Genomic DNA, 15897 nt, shown 5'->3' with positions numbered 1-15897 from the left:
CTCCTTGATTAGCTGGAAAACTATTCCAAGGGTCAGTTTTTCAACCAAATCATATTGCAGGTCTGGGAAGGAGGATGGAATGATGCAAGAAAACCAAGTCAATTTTTAAAAAATAAAATAAATTATGTAAGATTTAAAACAAATATTGAAGCAAAGTGATACAGAGGAAAGTATAACAAAAAGCAAGTAAACTTCGAAAACTTTATAATGAAGCTACTTCAGAAACTTTAACATTATTCTTAGCGTAATCAGGTTTTATCTACCTTTGTGTGTGAACTGGAGCTTTAAATTTGTTGACCAGGCTAAGTTGTGCAAGTGGTCTAAGGGTTAAATTTATTGTCTTTGCAAATCCTTTATCACTGACAGTTGGGTGCTATGTACAAGCTGCTAAAGTCCTATTTATGTCAAGACCCTGGTGCTTTAATCTGGTCTTGACATATGGAGCCACATCACTGTTGGGCCGGTGCAGATCTCTATTAAATTTTTTTTTTTAAAGTACCTAGGTGTGCATATTTTCCCTGTGTAAACGTGCACAGACTTTTCTTATTTAGATATTTCACAGCCATATGAGAGCGTAAGTGGCGAATATAAAACAGAAGAAACTCTCTCAAATTGAATCCCTGTAAAATAGTTACTATCAGTTCTAATTAAAAAAGGACCCCTCTGAATTGACATTGTTGTAAATCTGTTCCTGAGATTTAAAGGGAAGTGAACTGCAATCTTTAACAGGCTGCTGTTATTGATGAACATTAGCGAGATAATAGTTTGAGGTGTTGTTAATCCCAAAGAGTTATTGTAATTAGTAATTATTCTGAATGGAACAAGTGTTATGCTCATTTAAGTTGCCGATAATACTTGAGAAGTCAGGGCGGGGGGGGCGGGATATGGAGGGTGGGTGGAACACTTTTACCAGCTGTGGGCAGCAGTGTGTGCTCTATGTCAGGTACGTCATTGGTTGTATGCATAAAAAAGGCTTCCTCTCCACTAACGAACAATGTTAATGCCACATTTAGAACTTTCTGACAATTTCACTTCTGACCCTGGTCAGTTTGGATTCAGTTCCTTGATTTATATTTGGTTAAAAGTATGAAAGAAATGTAATGCTTGTTAAGTAATGGCTGCCCTTATTTGAGCCCTGCTCATTCTTGGGAAGCTTGGGTGATTTGTTGCTTTCTGTTTTTATAGCTTGTGTACAAACTCCCTTTTTCCAGCTTATAATTTGGCAAAAGAACAAAGGCTGAATTTTGGGGATGATATTCCAAGTGCTCTGAGGATAGCAAAGAAGAAGCGATGGAACAGCATTGAAGATAAACGAATTCAGCAGGAGAATGACCTCCACGACTACCTCACCAAATTGATCCTCTCAGAAAAGGAAAGGTATGGAGTGGCTAGTTTTGAGTGCCTCCATTTATAGGACAGAGAACAACCAGATGGGCTTAATTTCCAAACACTCTGAGAAAGCTTGCTTGATTTTATTTTCATTAAGGTTAGAGATTTTACCAAGAAGGCAGGGGTGAAAAGGAACACTTTTACCCCTTGTTGCCAGGAGCCTGCACTCTCAGGACAAGGTACAGATTTGGTTCCAGTATGAAAAAGCTTCCTCGACACTTATGCATAACATTAATCCCAAATATAACATTTTAACAATTTCACTTCTTATCCCAGTATTTATTTATGTTGGCTTTTCCGGGATCTTTTGCCATCCTTGTTGCCTGGAAAATGGCTCATACAAAAGATAGATGTCTAAGCTACATTAAATATGGGGTAGAAAGACCATTACTCCTTTTTTTAAAAATAAAGCACATTCCACAGATTGTTAAGGTTGGAATTACATGAGAAATTCTGCTGCTTAAGGCATGCCACTAAAATAGTATGAACGTGCAGCCATTGGCAATATCCATCTCGTCAATCCCAAACAGCACAAAATTAATTAATTTTGTAATTTAATTTGCAGTTTTGGGTCTTATTTACCATTGCTGCCAGACCATAACTGTGAGGTTCAAATTCACACCAACAGTTTTTTTTTTTGTTTTGATTTTGTTTCCCTTCAGATTTCTAAGGGTTCAGTTTAGTTTCCTATTGCTATTTTGGCATTAATTTCAGACATTGTGTTGAAGGCTTTAAGCACTATGAATTGCTACCAAGAATATACATGCACTAGTAGATCATATCGTTGGACTTAGTTTAAGCTCCCAACAACAACAATGTGAATCTATTTAGCACCTTTTAATGTAGCGAAAACATCCCAAGGCACTTACAGATGCGTAACCAAACAAAAGTAGACACACCTAAAAAAGGGAGATATTGGGAGGGCTGAACAAAAATTTGGTCAAAGAAATAAGGAAGGCCCTGAGGGGTTTGAAAAAAGAATTAGAAAGCGTTGGGCCTAGAAGGCTGAAGGCACAGCCACCAATGGTGGCAGAAGTTTAAGGGGAATGTACAAGGCAATGTATTTTGTGGGGTGGTGGGAGGGTACTTGTGGTGCTCAAGGAAGTTACAGAGTTGGGAAGGGTGAAGTCATGGAGGGATTTAAACGAGGTGCCTGCCTGTGCCACAAACTGCACCATACTGTGCCAGGTTAAGAGCGGAGGTTTTGCAATTGCTGATGGATGAAGTGACACCTCCTCTGATCTCTTAATGAAATTGTTTTTTAAAAAAGTATTTGTTTTTAAAAACCGCAGGAGTTAAATCTTCACGGTCCAGTCTTAGCCTGGACACTGGTGGGTGCCATTTGGAGCCTGCTAGGCATGGCGTACTACTGCCAATGTGCCAGCTGATGTGCACCTTGTATTGCGTGAGCTCCTTGTAATAGGAATCCATGGTCACCCCACCTTGCGTAGCTTATCTTGTAGGCAGAAGCTCCTTCAGGTACTGTGCGATAACAGGGTGTTGGTGACAATGGACTTCCATTGGATTGGGGTCCATAATTATGCTTGGCAAAGTATTGCAATGGTTTGCTGTTGTCTTCTGCAGTATGGCTGACCAGAAAACTTTCCTACTTTTACCACCTGCCATCAGGCTCATTGGAAAGATTTACAGGCTGATAATCAACCTGTTTGGCTACGTTATGAACACACCTTGCAAGACCATCAGGTCATGAAGTGGGACTTGAATCCAGAGGTAGGGATGCTACCACTGCACCACAAGACCTCCAGTTGCTGCCTTTACAAACTCATAGAATCCCTAGTGCAAATCCAGAAGTGATTGAGTTCTTCTGACACACTCCTGGTGGCATTATGGTAGGAGTGTGTAGGAAGGACCCTGGATCTTTTGCCTCTCTGATTTTGGTGGACTCTCAAGTCAAAGCAGTTTTGCTGCTCTGGTGACAGGAAATAAACTCCTACAGTGTTAAAGTTCCACTGCATGAAGACGTGTTGTTAGTTAGTTACTGTATTAGTTCTTTCCATTCAATAGGGAAGTGGAACAATGTAAACGGAAACACTATGAAGAGAACGTGGATGATTCCCGAACTCGAATGGAAATTGCAAAGATAGAAGCCAGACATGTAAGGCCTATTTTCTTTGTTGTGAGTGTTTTACTGTTTGAATATTAAAATGGAATAATATAGATGCACAATCTTTGGTCTTCATGAATCCAGTGAAGGAATGTTGTAGTTCATAGTTAAAATTACTTGAGCAGTACCAAGAATTTGATCACTTCCTTTTTTTTATTTTCCTCTTCAGATGGTATTTTATGTTATCCCCTGTGGTGTGTTTGGAGGCAAGGAGGGCGTTTAATTAGGCAGGTTTTGTGGTGAGTGGGGAGCCCACCACCTTCTTGCCTGCACCCTGATTAAATCTCTCTGCCAATTGAGGCCCTTAAGCGGGCAATTAATGCTCGATTAAGGGTCTCTAGTTGCTGCCACACGTATTAATCCAGCGGCAGGTGGGTCTATTGCTGTGCGGGGAGCGCGACGTGCAAAATTGTGCAGGTTGCATGTGGCCTCCAAAGGTTTTGGGGGGTGGGGGAGTGTCCCTTGTTTAAAGGCAATCACTGCCTGATTTAAAGGGACTGACATCAGGAAAGGGGGAGCCCGCTGCTATACCCCCTGCCACCAATTTTTCCCATCCCTCCTTGCTGCAGATCTCCCTACACTCTGTCCCCCCTGACCCCACACCACGAAAGCCCTCCCGCCATAATTTATCTTTGACCTGAGTCGCTCCGTGATTCTTGGCCTTCAGCGGATTGTGTTCTGGCAGCAGCCACTGCCTCCCCAGTGGCACTGCCGTTCAGTAGAGTGCTTGGCCTCTGATTTGCCAGCAGGAGGCAAGGTGGGTCATTCAAAACCAGCAGCCAAGAATCCTGTCGCCTCCAAAAAATTTCCCCTGTTGTTTTATAGCTGGGGAAATGATTTTCTCTTTTTCGTTTACTTTAATAAAATATTGAACGTGGGCAGTTTTTCCAATGCATTTTTCTTGTGTTAATGGTAAGTTCTGTAACCAGACATTGTCTGCCATGAACAGAGTACCCCAGACCCAATACTTAACTTTAGTCACAATAAATTGCTTCTTGGAAACTATGTATAATGTCCATTATAATTCGGGCATCAATAAATAGCATGTTTAGTTAACTTTACACAGGCTAAACAATTGTTTACGTTTATGTAATAATAAAGTTAACATGATCAAAAACATAGGATACTTTGAGAAGACTGGAATCAGTCCAGAAAGTGGTATATCCTTTTCAGAATATTAATTGTAAGGATGGATAAGCTTTTTTTTGATGAAGGTGATACATTTTCAGGTGTTCTTTGATAAATTGAACACTGTTTTGAACTGTATCTTTTGGAATTAGGTGTTACACATGGAGCTTCCAATGTTGACAGAGTTGGATATGCTGTTGCTAGAACTGAGATCCATTGGATTCTGTTTGATGTAAAGACATTTATTTTAAGAAATCAAGCAAAGAACCATTAAATCTTGGAAGGCAATGGGATAAGAGCATAAGAAGCAGGAATAGGCCATTTGATTCTTTGAATCTGCTCCGCCAGTGTCAGGAAGATATAATAATTCTCATAACATTATTGGAATTTATTGTGAAATAGTATCTGTGTCTGTAGGTGTCTATGTGTGTGACAGACTTAATAGGCTTAAAGGCAGCTGGTCTGAAGGCTTTGCTGTAAACATGGGGGAAGCTTAGAATGTAAGGAGTAAAAGGACATTCGCATTTTAAAATAAATCAGAGTAGATTGTTTTCAAAGCAGGGGTGAAATGTGTCACCTAGCCAGGTGAAGTTTAGAAACTGTGTGTTTATTTTTCTCAAAGATTACTGGTAAAACTTAGTGCTATGAGAGATTTTTATTATCAGAAAGATAAAGTCCAAAGACATAGTGAAACAATGGGAATTTGCATTCAAAGGGGAAAATATTTATAAAGGTGCGAAGGCTGTGTGTAATGGTAGGCATTTTTATAACTGGGGAAATAACTTTCTCTTTTTTGCTTACTTTAATAAATAAAATATTGAACGTGGGTTACAGTTCAGTTTTTCCAATGCATTTTTCTTGTGTTAATGGTAAGTTCTGTAACCAGACATTGTGTGCCATGAACAGAGTACCCCAGACCTTTTCACAGTGTGAAAAGCCTTCAGCATCTATGCCTCAAGCTGCTGTTTTCAAAGAACTGAAGTTAAGAAAACTCCCCTTGAATCTGACTGGTTCAGGGTAGTGTGTGTCACCTTGCCTGGGTCTTTTAAAACTTATGTGTCTTACTGTTGCCTTAACGGAAGTGTAAGTGCAAGTCAGATTAATTAGGGGATTTAGAAGTTATCATAGTAGTAATTTGTAGATCTGTGTTTAAGATCATTTCTCTTATTAATAAATGTTTAATCTAGTTTTGTAAAAACCTTTAAGACTTGGTGGCCTTATTATGACTGAATTCAAGGCACGTGTCTCAAAATTTATGCAAATTGCAAAACAAATTGTGGCAGTTGCTTCAAGGTTCCCTTTGGGATTTGAACAACTCAGCATTGACCATCGGCTCTGCCATAACAGCCAGTCAATAAGATCATTTGGTCCTTTTGAGCCTGCTCTGCCAAATTTGCTAATTTGGATAGGGGAAAATAGCTGTAACTCTTTCTGTAAAATTGTGTTAGAATTGCTCTTTTAGGTAGTGTTATCTTAAACTTCTTCCTAGCTAACTACAGAAATTATCTGACTTAGCTAATTCCCTTCAGCAGTTCCCTCTTCAAAGACTCTAGATCACTATCAGTGATTTGATAAAGAGAACCTGAAAACCCCTGAACCAATAGCTGGAGCTTCATGACTATCAGATGCAATCAACTTAAACTTGAATTAAGGGACTTTAAAGACACCAAATAATTTGCATTATCCAAACTATTAAACCATTCACAGTTCTTACTGCAAAAAACCCTTTTCCATTTATCAGTTACAGACTGCCTGTAACTTGTAACGAAACATATGGGCATATTATACAGTCTATATTTGCTTTAATATTTCTCTCCTCCCTCAAGCATACTATCTGGTGACCAACTAAGCAATTGTCATATATTGCATCGAGCTGCTGATGCTGGGTTTAGCTCTCCATTGTTTTCTGTGGTGATGCTGGGTTGGTTCTCACTTTCAGTGGTAACACTGGGTTTAGTTCTCACTTTCAGTGGTGATGCTGGGTTTAGTTCTCACTTTCAGTGGTGATGCTGGGTTTAGTTCTCTGTTTCTGTGGTGATGCTGGGTTTAGTTCTCTGTTTCTGTGTTGATGCTGGGTTTAGTTCTCTGTTTCTCAGGTGATGCTGGGTTTAGTTCTCTGTTTCTGTGGTGATGCTGGGTTTAGTTCTCTGTTTCTGTGGTGATGCTGGGTTTAGTTCTCTGTTTCTGTGTTGGTGCTGGGTTTAGTTCTCTGTTTCTGTGTTGATGCTGGGTTTTGTTCTCTGTTTCTGTGTTGATGCTGGGTTTAGTTCTCTGTTTCTGTGTTGATGCTGGGTTTAGTTCTCTGTTTCTGTGTTGATGCTGGGTTTAGTTCTCAGTTTCTGTGTTGATGCTGGGTTTAGTTCTCTGTTTCTGTGTTGATGCTGGGTTTAGTTCTCTGTTTCTGAGGTGATGCTGGGTTTAGTTCTCTGTTTCTGTGGTGATGCTGGGTTTAGTTCTCTGTTTCTGTGTTGATGCTGGGTTTAGTTCTCTGTTTCTGTGTTGATGCTGGGTTTAGTTCTCTGTTTCTGTGTTGATGCTGGGTTTAGTTCTCAGTTTCTGTGTTGATGCTGGGTTTAGTTCTCTGTTTCTGTGTTGATGCTGGGTTTAGTTCTCTGTTTCTGAGGTGATGCTGGGTTTAGTTCTCTGTTTCTGTGTTGATGCTGGGTTTAGTTCTCTGTTTCTGTGTTGGTGCTGGGTTTAGTTCTCTGTTTCTGTGTTGATGCTGGGTTTAGTTCTCTGTTTCTGTGTTGGTGCTGGGTTTAGTTCTCTGTTTCTGTGTTGATGCTGGGTTTAGTTCTCTGTTTCTGAGGTGATGCTGGGTTTAGTTCTCTGTTTCTGTGTTGATGCTGGGTTTAGTTCTCTGTTTCTGTGTTGATGCTGGGTTTAGTTCTCTGTTTCTGTGTTGATGCTGGGTTTAGTTCTCTGTTTCTGTGTTGATGCTGGGTTTAGTTCTCTGTTTCTGTGTTGATGCTGGGTTTAGTTCTCAGTTTCTGTGTTGATGCTGGGTTTAGTTCTCTGTTTCTGTGTTGATGCTGGGTTTAGTTCTCTGTTTCTGTGTTGATGCTGGGTTTAGTTCTCAGTTTCTGTGTTGGTGCTGGGTTTAGTTCTCTGTTTCTGTGTTGATGCTGGGTTTAGTTCTCTGTTTCTGTGTTGGTGCTGGGTTTAGTTCTCTGTTTCTGTGTTGATGCTGGGTTTAGTTCTCTGTTTCTGTGTTGATGCTGGGTTTAGTTCTCTGTTTCTGTGGTGATGCTGGGTTTAGTTCTCTGTTTCTGTGTTGATGCTGGGTTTAGTTCTCTGTTTCTGTGTTGATGCTGGGTTTAGTTCTCAGTTTCTGTGTTGATGCTGGGTTTAGTTCTCTGTTTCTGTGTTGATGCTGGGTTTAGTTCTCTGTTTCTGAGGTGATGCTGGGTTTAGTTCTCTGTTTCTGTGTTGATGCTGGGTTTAGTTCTCTGTTTCTGTGTTGGTGCTGGGTTTAGTTCTCTGTTTCTGTGTTGATGCTGGGTTTAGTTCTCTGTTTCTGTGTTGGTGCTGGGTTTAGTTCTCTGTTTCTGTGTTGATGCTGGGTTTAGTTCTCTGTTTCTGTGTTGATGCTGGGTTTAGTTCTCTGTTTCTGTGGTGATGCTGGGTTTAGTTCTCTGTTTCTGTGGTGATGCTGGGATTAGTTCTCTGTTTCTGTGGTGATGCTGTGTTTAGCTCTGTTTCTGTGTTGATGCTGGGTTTAGTTCTCTGTTTCTGTGGTGATGTTGGGTTTGGTTCTCTGTTTCTGTGGTGATGCTGGGTTTAGTTCTCTGTTTCTGTGGTGATGCTGTGTTTAGTTCTGTTTCTGTGTTGATGCTGGGTTTAGTTCTCTGTTTCTGTGGTGATGCTGGGTTTATTTCTCTATTTCTGTGGTGATGCTGGGTTTAGTTCTCTGTTTCTGTGGTGATGCTGTGTTTAGTTCTGTTTCTGTGTTGATGCTGGGTTTAGTTCTCTGTTTCTGTGGTGATGCTGGGTTTATTTCTCTATTTCTGTGGTGATGCTGGGTTTAGTTCTCTATTTCTGTGGTGATGCTGGGTTTAGTTCTGTTTCTGTGGTGATGCTGGGTTTAGTTCTCTGTTTCTGTGGTGATGTTGGGTTTGGTTCTCTGTTTCTGTGGCGATGCTGGGTTTAGTTCTCTGTTTCTGTGTTGATGTTGGGTTTAGTTCTCTGTTTCTGTGTTGTTGCTGGGTTTAGTTCTCTGTTTCTGTGTTGATGCTGGGTTTAGTTCTCCATTGTTTTCTGTGTTGATGCTGGGTTTAGTTCTCAGTTTCTGTGGTGATGCTGGGTCTAGTTCTCTGTTTCTGTGGCGATGCTGGGTTTAGTTCTCTGTTTCTGTGTTGATGTTGGGTTTAGTTCTCTGTTTCTGTGTTGTTGCTGGGTTTAGTTCTCTGTTTCTGTGTTGATGCTGGGTTTAGTTCTCCATTGTTTTCTGTGTTGATGCTGGGTTTAGTTCTCAGTTTCTGTGGTGATGCTGGGTCTAGTTCTCTGTTTCTGTGTTGATGCTGGGTTTAGTTCTCTGTTTCTGTGGTGATGCTGGGTTTAGTTCTCTATTTCTGTGGTGATGCTGGGTTTAGTTCTCTGTTTCTGTGTTGATGCTGGGTTTAGTTCTCTGTTTCTGTGGTGACGCTGGGTTTAGTTCTCTGTTTCTGTGGTGATGTTGGGTTTGGTTCTCTGTTTCTGTGGTGATGTTGGGTTTGGTTCTCTGTTTCTGTGGTGATGCTGGGTTTAGTTCTCTGTTTCTGTGGTGATGCTGGGATTAGTTCTCTGTTTCTGTGGTGATGCTGGGTTTAGTTCTCTGTTTCTGTGTTGATGCTGGGTTTGGTTCTCTGTTTCTGTGGCGATGCTGGGTTTAGTTCTCTGTTTCTGTGTTGATGCTGGGTTTAGTTCTCTGTTTCTGTGTTGATGCTGGGTTTAGTTCTCTGTTTCTGTGTTGATGCTGGGTTTAGTTCTCTGTTTCTGTGTTGATGCTGGGTTTAGTTCTCCATTGTTTTCTGTGTTGATGCTGTGTTTAGTTCTGTTTCTGTGTTGATGCTGGGTTTAGTTCTCTGTTTCTGTGGTGATGCTGGGTTTATTTCTCTATTTCTGTGTTGATGCTGGGTTTAGTTCTCTGTTTCTGTGGTGATGCTGGGTTTAGTTCTCTGTTTCTGTGTTGATGCTGGGTTTAGTTCTCTGTTTCTGTGTTGATGCTGGGTTTAGTTCTCTGTTTCTGTGTTGATGCTGGGTTTAGTTCTCCATTGTTTTCTGTGTTGATGCTGTGTTTCGTTCTGTTTCTGTGTTGATGCTGGGTTTAGTTCTCTGTTTCTGTGGTGATGCTGGGTTTATTTCTCTATTTCTGTGGTGATGCTGGGTTTAGTTCTCTATTTCTGTGTTGATGCTGGGTTTAGTTCTCTGTTTCTGTGTTGATGCTGGGTTTAGTTCTCTGTTTCTGTGTTGATGCTGGGTTTAGTTCTCTGTTTCTGTGTTGATGCTGGGTTTAGTACTCTGTTTCTGTGGTGATGCTGGGTTTAGTTCTCTGTTTCTGTGGTGATGCTGGGTTTAGTTGTCTGTTTCTGTGGTGATGCTGGGTTTCGTTGTATGTTTCTGTGTTGATGCTGGGTTTAGTTCTCTGTTTCTGTGGTGATGCTGGGTTTAGTTCTCTGTTTCTGTGGCGATGCTGGGTTTAGTTCTCCATTGTTTTCTGTGGTGACGCTGGGTTTAGTTCTCTATTGTTTGTGACAGAACTAAAAGAGCCAAAGCCGAATCGAGTGCACCATTTTTGTTGGCGACCTCATTGGCTTTAAAATAGCTGGTTTTCAAGCTTCCTGTGCCCACTATCATTTTGAAAAAAACTGGCTGATTGTACAGGTGCTTTTTGGTATCAACAGGTAAAAGAAAGCATGTCCTCTGCCTCCCTACCTGTTATTTTCCTCTCATAGTTGGATTGTGTCCCATTTTTTCATTGTTTTTTTGACAACTGTGCAGTGATGAAATGAAAGAAAATCAAACCTTGAGGTTTTCTGGGCAAGCAAATAAGTATATTATTTAGAAATGTGGGTAAAATGCTTCTGAATTGTTAAATTAAAGAAATACATTTTTTTTGTTTTGCCTTTTCACAGCAAATCTATCTTGCAGGCGTGCCTTACGTTGGTAATGTACAGCTAGGGATTACAAGTTGTGTTTTTGTTTAAGTTTAACTATTGATTTTACTTGTATTTCACAGGACAAGTACATGAATGAAATGGATGATTTATTCTCCCAGGTGGATGAAAAGAGAAAGGTGGGTTGCTGAATGGGGAAATTAGGGTTTGATACATATAAAGGTCAAACTGATGCAAGTTTTTGTTGGTATCAATACATTTATTATTCATAGAACCCAATTCCCCTAATGCTCTCACACTGTATTGGGGGGGTGGGCGGGGATGGAGAAGGACCGAGAAAATATATGGTGGCGAACCTGGGTGACAAATGAAAATAAACTTGAATTGAAGAAACATAATGTGGTAATTAACCACATTGTATAGGTGATGTTGCTATATCTTGCTGCATCATGTAACTAATTTTTTATCTTTCTTTTATGCTTGGCCTTTTGGGGTAGATATGGGTTGCTGACTGTTGGCTAGGCTGTAACCCATTCACAAATTGGAGGATGGATTTACTAATGCGCTGTTACACACACAATAGCCAGATCAACAACAGCATTGCTAGACATCTGGAAGCAGGTTTCCTATTCATACTTGCAACTGGAGAATAATTTAAGGCTGAGAATCCTGAAGGAGGTCTTGTGGTGTGAAAGATGTGGTGGGGTAGAAACTTCTGATAACCCCCATTTTCTGAACCTTGGGTGAGCAGAATAATTAACAATTGCAGCTACAGATTTTAATTTGCAGAAAATGATTTGTATTTCACCATTAACAATTAATCTACCTTGTGCCAGATTTGAGATGAATCGTTAGTGCGTTGTTGTTTGATCTGGTTGGAAAAAACTTGGTCTTCAGGTATTAAACTTTATCTGAAACATATCTTCAATCTAGCAGTAGGGACGTGAAAATCCAATTAGATAAAATTCAAGACGACCGCCACAGGTGCTATTAATTATTGTGATAGATAAAAATCATCTGACCTTAAATGCGATCCCACCAACCAGATTTGAAGTAAATTTTGCATCAATTGACCAGATTTGAGATGCCTATCATGGACCTGTCTTTTTATTTCAGTCCTGCTTTTTCTAAACTATTCGTCAATTGCTAGATTTTACCTGTAAATTTCTGTCAGACTCGCTACTTAATTGTGCAGAATTCAGGACGGTTCTCTAGGGACTGTTATGAATGATTCTGTGAATAGGATGTCACCATATTAAATCATAATTGTTCTGACAAACAAGTAACTCCAATCATATTTTTTTCAAATCCCTCTTTGCCTGGGTGACCACAGTTGGCCTGATAGGTCTATTGCAGTGACAATTTTAACCCACTCTGTAGTCCAAAATTGTCTGTTGGGAAGGATCTTTGTCTGTACATGCCACCTTGCTTCAACAAACTCAGATTGCCGTTTCATACATTTGAGAAAGCTTTTTATTTTAAAATATTTCTGTTTTCGGAGTGATATAGGGAGAATTATGTATAATTAGAGCTATTTCATAGTGGTGATTTAATCAAAGGATCATGTTCATTTATATAGTGAATAATTGAAACTTGGGATGAATTTAAAAGCTATAAATGAATTCCCGTTTAATACATATAATTGTAAGATAATTCTTCTATGTGGGTATTAATTATGACAGTTGTTGCTTATCGAGTAATTAACAGTTTGTTACTGAGTACTAATCAATATATATATTAAATTCCTTTGTTATTGCTATATTGCATCTAATGTGATCCACTCTTCTGTATAGAAGCGGGATATTCCTGACTACCTTTGTGGAAAGATCAGCTTTGAGTTGATGAGGGAGCCGTGCATCACGCCAAGTGGAATCACATATGACAGGAAAGATATAGAGGAACACCTTCAGGTCAGGAAAGGGAAACATTGATGAACTGTGACACTTAGCAAGTATTATGGTCCTCTACTGTACATCAAAGCAGATGTAGTTAATTTGTATATTTCTTTTTTTTTCAGCGGGTGGGCCACTTTGATCCTGTAACTCGAAGCCCTTTGACCCAAGAACAGCTGATTCCAAATCTGGCCATGAAGGAGGTAATTGATGCATTTATATCAGAAAATGGCTGGGTGGAAGAATACTGAACTGGAATAACACCATCAGGACTTGCACATTTGCACTGCAGTGGCAACTCGATGAATTGTACTAACCAGAAGAGTGAGAGTGAGCAAGCCACAGAGACCGAGCGAGGGAGAGAAAGGGGATGCGCAGGAGGCGCCCGTGGCTCTGTGCCTGAGGGGGGGACTTATCATTTTGCTTGTGTTTAAACTTCTTTACGTGCATGTATATAAATCTCATTTGCCACAGAAAATCTGAACCTAGAACAATTATTAAAGTGTTACAGGCTCTTTAATAATGCTTGGTGCAGTGGGGGTAGTCTCTTTCACTCAGCTTTTGTTTCTTTGTCTATTTTAGTCTTTTAAGTATGAGAGATAAATGAGTTGAATTCTGTTCTGTAGGCCTTTGAGATGAGGTTTTTGATTGTGAAATATTGGTATCTGTTCTCGTTTGAAAAATGAAAGTCCCTGACATCAAGTGCACTTGAGCAGTCTGTATGACGGAATGTGTAATTTGTGTCCTGCATTTACATTTGAGGGCAGATTTAAACTTGTTTTATGCACAGTTCATATTTCAATCCTTGTCCCCTCCCCTCATTAGATCTGCTTGCTGACATAATGCTTTGCCTCTCAGCTGGTACGCTGGTTCCACAAGAATCCAGACTGCGGAGTTTATTGTCAGTACTATCATCAGCTGGTGTATCTCAAGAGGACATTGTAGGACTGGACAGTGGAATTCATGACTCTGTTCATTGCTGGTCCTGGGTTCTCCCCAGACAAGGTGATAGGTGTCTACAGGTAGGGAGTGTGAGATCGATGTGAGCCAGCGCTTTTCTGGAGCTGATCTTTGTGGCTGCACCTGCGGAATTAATTGAGTGGTTTGTTTTCTTCTTTTCCTGAAATTTCTATGGATCCCTAACTAATTTATGCATGCCATGCCAGTAATAGATCAGGATTTCAAGGGCAAGAGCTAGCAATCTGTGAATTGAGGACAGTGCCTGTGATTGTTTTGAAAAGTTGTGACCTCAGTAGAGTTTTTCTTTGCAAGTACCTATGGATCATTTTAGATCAGCAACTAAAGCAACATGCTCACCTGTGCCTACAGTAACGTGGCCACTATAAGCCATTCAGAGTAGCTTGTCCATCAGGAAGGACAAACTAATTACTTGCTGCAAATGTGCATGAAATGCCTACAGACCGTAACTGAATACTAAAGCAGAAAACCTTGGAATTCAAAGGTATGCAACCTCGTCCATAGATCTTTGGAGTTTGCCCCTCCTTTCAAGTAGGAAGATAACCCTCTCAGTGAAAATGTTAATTATTTGCCCCATGTAGTGTTTTTGATCTATCTTAAAAAGGTTTCTGAAAAATGTGTGCTATTACCCGGGTGATTCCTGTCTTGGGTGTATTTTTATCAGTATTTCACTTAGCACTCTGATGATTCCCATCACTTTTATTTCCTTTGATACTTTTTTCAGAAAATTAGAATATATCTGGCACATCTGAATGCAAGTATTGAAATATTCATACTTATAGGGTGTTAAGTCCCTTTTAAAGACGGTGTTCATTATGTTAATAAAATTATAAATAATTGGAATTTTGATTATTATGTAAATTATTCAGCTCTGTACCTGCCAATACTGAGATGTCTCATATCCCTCCCCCCTCCTCCTACTGCTTATCTGTGATTTTGTAAATGGAGATGGTGGTAAGATACCACAGCAAAGTATGAGTTTCAGCACTGGTGGTATCCAGCTGCATTGAAGGAATGATGGGTGATGGAAACAGTTGTTCTACAAGCATCCTAGGGGTGTAATAGCTTTGGTTTACATCTGCTTCCATTGGAATTTTGGCCACTGATTAGTCCATGCCCAGTGTATGTCATTGTGCTATCCCTGAATACAATCAGGAACTCAAGTCCAAGAAAAAAGTTTTGTTTTGTGTACCTGCTTTGGGTGGAATGGGCTATTCTAACTTTGTATACAGTTGTTCCATCAGCTTCATGTTTTATTTGGTTTTAGTTGATCATTGTAACAAATGTACACTTTCTGTTTCAATCCATATAAGTGTAAGTAAAAATGTTGGAGACTTGCAACTGTTATGATTTCTGTTCAGTTTTACCTTGAAGATTAAATACTTTATGGATTTCGGGGCAGTTGTGTTTTGCGCATGCTTTATTAAATTAACACAGAATTAAACAGTTGTAAGAATTCACAGTTTACAGTGCACTAACTAATTCGTACTATATGTAGGCTGGTTTGGATAATCTAAGGCAAGGCTCAAATTACTCTTTTGTTCCTCAAACTGTAGAGAGAATACTCCACTGCACCAATGTCAGTTTAAAAAGTGTCATTTCTGTGTGATCTTCCTGCAGCTAAAGAATGTGACTGATCTGACTTGTTCATTTATTCATTCAGCATTGCTCTGTACCATGGAAGGGCATGATTTGCAAACCAAAACAGGCTGCCTCACTTAAGAAAAAAATTAAATCTCCAAATTCATCCCTCTTACCCACCTCCCTGCTTCATATAGTCCAGAAAGGAGGGCAGCCTAACTTACGAGTTTTCTGAATGCTGTCCTGACTATTGATCACAGTCTGGGGTTAATGATCCTCAGATGACTTGGCCATGACTAGGAAACATTGCTGGCATAGGAATCTAGAGTGTGAACCCCAGTCAAGTATGGAACAAGTTGAGTGTATTGCTCTACTGTTACAGCTACTCAAACATTTCATGAATTGCTTCCTAGACTTGTAAACTTTCTGAATGAGACATCTTTAAGTCACCTTTTGCTGTGGATTTGCGGCCTCTGTCTAATTAGCTGTCCGAGAGGGCAAATCATCCTCTCGTCCTGGATCAGATTTAATACTATGTCTAAGACTTGAAGAGTCAATGTTTGTTTAACAGTGTGTTGACTAGTCATAATAGTTAAGAAAGTTTTACATTCTGTAATGAATTCCAGAAATTGATTGACAATGTTACCTGATCAGTATCTGACTAGGAGTAAAACCATGTGATCTAATAAAATAACAGGAGTTTCTTCTA

The 15897-nt window shown here is 39.9% G+C and overlaps 1 protein-coding gene across 3 annotated transcripts in view; it reads left to right on the top strand.

Moving 5' to 3' along the window:
• The window catches only part of stub1 (STIP1 homology and U-Box containing protein 1), a 28326-nt gene extending 12429 nt beyond the window's left edge, over positions 1 to 15897 (top strand). For 2 of the 3 annotated variants that reach the window (XM_078559061.1, XM_078559062.1), the window contains 5 exons: positions 1212 to 1377; positions 3415 to 3505; positions 10860 to 10916; positions 12531 to 12647; positions 12755 to 15897. In XM_078559061.1, the coding sequence (XP_078415187.1) occupies positions 1212 to 1377; positions 3415 to 3505; positions 10860 to 10916; positions 12531 to 12647; positions 12755 to 12880 (557 nt within the window). In that variant the 3' untranslated portion in view covers positions 12881 to 15897. The remainder of the gene's footprint in view (positions 1 to 1211; positions 1378 to 3414; positions 3506 to 10859; positions 10917 to 12530; positions 12648 to 12754) is intronic. The other variant, XM_078559063.1, reaches the window with a different exon arrangement.

The sequence above is a fragment of the Cetorhinus maximus genome, chromosome 15, assembly GCF_964194155.1.
Source record: "Cetorhinus maximus chromosome 15, sCetMax3.hap1.1, whole genome shotgun sequence".
NCBI lineage: Eukaryota > Metazoa > Chordata > Chondrichthyes > Lamniformes > Cetorhinidae > Cetorhinus > Cetorhinus maximus.
The sequence above is the reverse complement of the archived record's forward strand: the minus strand, read 5'-3'. Positions and strand labels throughout refer to the sequence as shown.